General features: G+C 22.2%; 2 protein-coding genes across 3 annotated transcripts in view; both read left to right on the top strand.

Moving 5' to 3' along the window:
• Positions 1-5,363, top strand: part of LOC144980583 (uncharacterized) — a 33,155-nt gene extending 27,792 nt beyond the window's left edge. The window contains exon 7 of the mRNA XM_078928258.1: positions 4,793-5,363. Within this exon, the coding sequence (XP_078784384.1) occupies positions 4,793-5,363 (571 nt within the window). The remainder of the gene's footprint in view (positions 1-4,792) is intronic.
• The window catches only part of LOC144980698 (uncharacterized), a 120,059-nt gene continuing 117,678 nt past the window's right edge, over positions 5,120-7,500 (top strand). For both annotated transcript variants that reach the window (XR_013646931.1, XM_078928391.1), the window contains exon 1: positions 5,120-5,424. Coding sequence is in view for 1 of the 2 variants with exons in the window: in XM_078928391.1 (XP_078784517.1) it covers positions 5,400-5,424 (25 nt within the window). In the remaining variant the exon portion in view is untranslated. The remainder of the gene's footprint in view (positions 5,425-7,500) is intronic.

Here is a 7,500-nt window from a genome sequence, read left to right as displayed (position 1 = left end):
TGAAGAAGAAGAAGAAGAAGAAGAAGAAGAAGAAGAAGAAGAAGAAGAAGAAGAAGAAGAAGAAGAAGAAGAAGAAGAAGAAGAAGAAGAAGAAGATGATGATGATGATGATGATGATGATGAAGAAGACTATATTGTATTGGATGCAAACTACTTTGGTTTGCACAGGTCCATTAGTTTGAAGTTGATCGTCTTTTTCTTTATTACCTCCCTTACCTGCTTAAAAAGCTATTACCTGTGAGGGATTGATATTGTAATAATATGTTAATGAATATTAAAGCTATATGCACATATATATTTCAATAAGTTTTAATGCACATATATATTTCAATAACTTTTAATGCACATATATATTTCAATAAGTTTTAATGCACATATATATTTCAATAAGTTTTAATGCACATATATATTTCAATAAGTTTTAATGCACATATATATTTCAATAAGTTTTAATGCACATATATATTTCAATAAGTTTTAATGCACATATATATTTCAATAAGTTTTAATGCACATATATATTTCAATAAGTTTTAATGCACATATATATTTCAATAAGTTTTAATGCACATATATTATATTTCAATAAGTTTTAATGCACATATATATTTCAATAAGTTTTAATGCACATATATATTTCAATAAGTTTTAATGCACATATATATTTCAATAAGTTTTAATGCACATATATTATATTTCAATAAGTTTTAATGCACATATATTATATTTCAATAAGTTTTAATAAATAGCAATTTAATAATATATATTTCAATAAGTTTTAATGCACATATATATTTCAATAAGTTTTAATGCACATATATATTTCAATAAGTTTTAATGCACATATATTATATTTCAATAAGTTTTAATGCACATATATATTTCAATAAGTTTTAATGCACATATATATTTCAATAAGTTTTAATGCACATATATATTTCAATAAGTTTTAATGCACATATATATTTCAATAAGTTTATATGCACATATATTATATTTCAATAAGTTTTAATGCACATATATATTTCAATAAGTTTTAATGCACATATAATATTCAATAAGTTTAATCACATATATATTTCAATAAGTTTTAATGCAATATTTTATTTCATAATTTATGCAAATATATTCAATATTTAATGCAATATTTAAGTTTAAATAATTATATTAATAATTAATGCATATATTATTTCAATAGTTTTAATGCAATATTTATTTCAATAAGTTTTATGCAATATTATTTATTTCATAAGTTTAATGCACATATATTATATTTCAATAAGTTTTAATGCACATATATTATATTTCAATAAGTTTTAATGCACATATTATATTCAATAAGTTTTAATGCACAATATTAATTTCAATAAGTTTTAATGCACATATATATTTCAATAAGTTTAATGCACATATATATTTCAATAAGTTTTAATGCAATATATATTTCAATAAGTTTAATGCACATATATTATTTCAATAAGTTTTAATGCAATATTTTCAATATTTTATGCACATATATATTTCATAATTAATCAATATTATTTCAATAAGTTTATACATAATATTTCAATAATTTAATGCACATATATATATTTCAATAAGTTTTAATGCACATATATATTTCAATAGTTTTATGCACTATATATATTTCAATAAGTTTAATGAATAATATATTTCAATAATTTTAATAATTTAATTCAATAATTTATGCAATATATTATTTTCAATAAGTTTTAATGCACATATATTATTTCAAAAGTTTTAATGCACATATATATTTCAATAAGTTTTAATGCACATATATATATTTCAATAATTTTAATGCACATATATATTTCAATAAGTTTAATGCACATTATATTTCAATAAGTTTTAATGCACATATATATTTCAATAAGTTTTAATGCACAATTATTTCAATAAGTTTTAATGCACATATATTATATTTCAATAAGTTTTATGCACATTATATATTTCAATAAGTTTTAATGCACATATATTATATTTCAATAAGTTTTAATGCACATATATTATATTTCAATAAGTTTTAATGCACATATATATTTCAATAAGTTTTAATGCACATATATTATTTCAATAAGTTTTAATGCAATATATATTCAATAAGTTTTAATGCACATAATATATTTCAATAAGTTTTAATGCACATATATATTTCAATAAGTTTTAATGCACATATATATTTCAATAAGTTTAATGCACTATATATATTTCAATAAGTTTAATGCACATATATTATTTCAATAAGTTTTAATGCAATAATTATATTTCAATAAGTTAATGCAATTTATATTCAATAAGTTTTAATGCACATATATTATATTTAATAGTTTATGCACTATATTATATTTCATAAGTTTTAATGCACAATATATATTCAATAATTTTAAGCACATATTATTTATTCTACAGAATAATTTTAATAAGTTAATGCAATAATTTATTTCAAAGTTTAATACTATATATTTAATAATTTAAGACATATATTATTTCAATAAGTTTTAATGCACTATATTATTTCAATAAGTTTTAATCACATAATTTTCAATAATTTTAATGACAATAATTTTCAAAAGTTTAATGACTATATATTTCATAAGTTTAATGCACATATATATTTCAATAAGTTTAAGCACATATATATTTCAATAAGTTTAATGCACATAATTATTCAATAAGTTTTAATGCACATTATATATTTCAATAAGTTTTAATGCAATATATATATTTCAATAAGTTTTATGCACATTATTATATTTTATGCATATAATTTCATAATTTAATGCACATATATTATATTTCAATAAGTTTTAATGCACATATATTATTTCAATAAGTTTAATGCACATATATTATATTTCAATAAGTTTTAATGCAATTATAATTTCAATAAGTTTTAATGCACATATATTTCATAGTTTTAATGCACATATATATTTCAATAATTTAATGAAAAATTAATAATTTAATGCACAAAATTCATATTTAATGCATATTTCATAATTTTATGAATATTCATAGTTAATGCAAATAATTATAAGTTAATGCCTATAATTCAATAGTTAATCAATTATATTTCAAAATTATGCAATATTATTTCAAAGTTTTAATCATATTATTTCAATAGTTAATCAATATATTCAATAAGTTATGCATAAATTCAATTAATGCATAATCAAAGTTAATCACATTAATATCAATAGTTAATCAATTTTTCATAAGTTTATGCATATATATATATGCATATATATTCATAGTTTTAATGACATATATATTTCAAAATTTAATGCACTATATATTCAAAGTTTTAATGCACATATATATCAATAATTATCACATATATATTTCAATAAGTTAATGCACATATTTCAATATTTTATGCACATATATTCATAATTTTAGCATATATTCAATAGTTTTAGCATTATATTTCATAATTTGCACTTATTTTCATAGTTTTATGTTTATTTTTAAGCACTTATCAATTTATACATAATTTCATAAGTTAAGCACTAATTTCATAGTTAGCCAATATATTCAATAAGTTTATGCACATATTATTTCATATTTAATGCTATTTCTAACACTAATATTCAATAAGTTAATGCATATATTATAACACATATATATTTTCAATAAGTTTTAATGCACATATATTATATTTCAATAAGTTTTAATGCACATATATATTTCAATAAGTTTTAATGCACATATATATTTCAATAAGTTTTAATGCACATTATATATTTCAATAAGTTTTAATGCACATATATTATATTTCAATAAGTTTTAATGCACATATATTATATTTCAATAAGTTTTAATGCACATATATTATATTTCAATAAGTTTTATGCACATATATTATATTTCAATAAGTTTTAATGCACATATATTATATTTCAATAAGTTTTAATGCACATATATATTTCAATAGTTTTAAGCACATATATATTTCAATAAGTTTTAATGCACATATATATTTCAATAATTTTAATGCCATATATTTTCATAAGTTTAATGCACATATATTATTTTCAATAGTTTTAATGCCATTATTATATTTCAATAGTTTTAAGACTATATTATATTTCAATAAGTTTTAATGCAATATTTATATTCAATAAGTTTAATGCATATTTTTTTCATAAGTTTTAATGCACGATTAATGAAAATTTTAATTCCATATATATCTTACAATGAAGTTTTTATGACCTTTTATAAGTCAATAAGTTTAAGCCGCAATTATATTCAATGAGTTTTAACACAATATGATTTATTTCATGGTTTTGCAATAAATTATTTTCCATATAATGCACAAAAAATATTTCAATAAGTTTTAATGCAAATGTTGATATTCAACATTTGTATGAACATATATTAAAATTTCAATAGTTTATTGCACAAATTTATTTTGATTTCAAAACTTTTAATTGAATAGATTATGGACTGTTCAATAAGTTAACTGCACATATAATTAAATTCAATAATTACATGCCACAATTGGTCATATTATATTTCACTAATAATACAACATAAATATATCAATAAATATTAATCACATATTGTATTTTTTCTTTAAGTTTTACTCACAATTTCAATCGACTCTCGGTTTATGGATTTATAAGAGTTGCTGAATAGTTTGAAAAAAAAAAAGTATTCCATATGACTTGCTGGGGGAATAAATGAAATATTATCAAGCTCATGAAACATGGTAAATCTATGGAAATTTATTCTAAATAAATGTTTATATTTATTCTGTCTTTTCCAGAATCCAGCGCCCTTGGAGACAGTACCACGGAAACAAAGTCAAACAGACTGTCTGCAGTGTTCCCTGTTCCGACAGTAACACTGACCAAGGGTCTGTACCTAACCCTATCTCTACTTCTACCTCCACCACTCCCATCCCTTCTATTGTTATCAACGACACTGACACTGACCAAGGGTCTGTACCTAACACTGCTTCTACCTCTACCTCCACCACTCCCATCCCTTCTATTGCTACCAACGACAGTAACACTGACCAAGGGTCTGTACCTAACCCTATCTCTACTTCTACCTCCACCACTCCCATCTCTTCTATTGCTACCAACGACAGTAACACTGACCAAGGGTCTGTACCTAACACTACCTCGACCTCTACCTCCACCACTCCCATCCCTTCTATTGTTATCAACGACACTGACGCTGTCTCCACCAACAACCTGGAGTCCCCTGCCATAAACAACCATCACGACAACAACAGCAATAGCAGCAGCAGCAGCATTAGCAACAACGTCATCACCATTAACGACCACAGCAGCAACATCAACAACGACAACAACAACTCTAGCAATTCATGACTGAGATGAACAGGAAGAATCCTTTGCTGTGACGTCATGAATCTCACACGAGAGAACAAGAGTGAATATGATAATAATGATAATAATAATAAATATAATAATAATAATAATAATAATAATAATAATAATAATAATAATAATAATAATAATAATAATAATAATAATATAATAATAATAATAATAATAATAATAATAATAATAATAATAATAATAATAATAATAATAATAATAATAATAATAATAATATATAATAATAATAATAATAATAATAATAATAATAATAATAATAATAATAATAATAATAATAATAATAATAATAATAATAATATATAATAATAATAATAATAATAATAATAATAATAATATAATAATATAATAATATAATAATAATAATAATAATAATAATAATAATAATAATAATAATAATAATAATAATAATAATAATAATAATATAATAATGATAATAATTAATAATGATAATAATAATAATAATAATAATAATAATAATAATAATAATAATAATAATAATAATAATAATAATGATAATAATAATAATAATGATAATAATAATAATAATAATAATAATAAATAATAATAATAATAATAATAATAATAATAATAATAATAATAATAATAATAATAATAAACAGTACTGTTTATTATTATTATTATTGTTATTATTATTATCATCATCATCATCTAATAATAATAATATATAATAAATAAATAATAATAATAATAACAGTACTGTTTATTATTATATTATTGTTATTATTATTATCATCATCATTCAATCATCATCATCATCATCATCATCATCATCATCATCATCATCATCATCATCATCATCATCATCATCATCATCATCATCATCATCACTATATGTTACCCATCACTTCAGGAAATTAAGGAGCAGGCACCAGTGTAAGATAAGGATCTGAACAAGTGTGTATGACAGGTGCCAGACAAAGCAAGAAAGTAAAATAGTAGAAAAAAAAATCTCGGGTAGACTGATTTTTTGGGATGTTTTTGTTTTTTTTTCTACTATTTTTCTTTCTTGCTTTGTCTGTCACCTTTCATACACACTTGTTCAGATCTTCACCCATCACTTCCAAAAGCTATTCGATGGTAGTGGGTAAGATAAGATAAGATAAGATATACTTAATTGATCCTTGTATGGAAATTATATTTTTGTATCACAACACAATTCGGTAATATATAAAAGAAATATCAGATGTTAATGAATTAAATGAAACTTGGCAAAGAATATTTAAAGTCTTAAAATGTACAGTGGAACAACAAGCGAATATATTATGGTGACTAGGATTATACTTATAATAAAATTCTTGTCCAATAAAAATATAAATAATCAAATGATTATCTAGATTCTTTTTAAACTGGTAAAGGTTAAATGATATTGTACTAAAAAGTAGAGAGGAATATAACATAAAAATCGTGTTATTGCGATTGCATAAATATTTCATCTGAGGAATAAGATTGTAGCCTTCGTGAACTAAAAACCTGATACTAATCAAAGAAACTCGTCATAAAAGAAGAAGGAAGATCACAGGAAAAAGTTAATACTCTTCAACAGTCGTAACGTCACTTCCTTCCTAATGACGCATGGTAACTTAGTAACACTGGCTCTAAACTATCGGAACAATGGCGGACGCCGTAAGAAATATTTCTCCGGCGAGCATAAAAGCGTATTCAGAGGGAAAAAACCCCATAAATTTGATCATGTTTTGACTTTAACACATTCTGATCACAAGGCACATGAAAAGTTCTAGCCAGCATGAAGAATAAAAAGTAATGATTTTCTTTGTTTAGAACCAAGATGGCCGCCGTTGGCGGGCTGCGTGACATCAGACTATTGAATGCAATTGTTAGATGTAATCAATAGTTCAGCCAATGAAATCATTTGTTTCCTTGAACACTTCTAACAACAACTAACTTTTTACTTCCATTTGGTGATCGTCGTCTTCTTTTGTGATGTAAGTTTTTGGTCAGTATCAGGCTTTTAGTTTTCAATGGTGACTTCAAGCTTGTTGTGTTATTGGGCACGGTAAAATACCTCGTTGAATATAGATAGTATGCGCTTGGCTAAGAAACTCATAACATTGCCATCCGGAAGTAT

The sequence above is a fragment of the Berghia stephanieae genome, chromosome 10 (assembly GCF_034508935.2).
Source record: "Berghia stephanieae isolate SIO BIC M18660-M18661 chromosome 10, UCSD_Bste_1.3, whole genome shotgun sequence".
Taxonomy (NCBI): domain Eukaryota; kingdom Metazoa; phylum Mollusca; class Gastropoda; order Nudibranchia; family Aeolidiidae; genus Berghia; species Berghia stephanieae.
The sequence above is the reverse complement of the archived record's forward strand: the minus strand, read 5'-3'. Positions and strand labels throughout refer to the sequence as shown.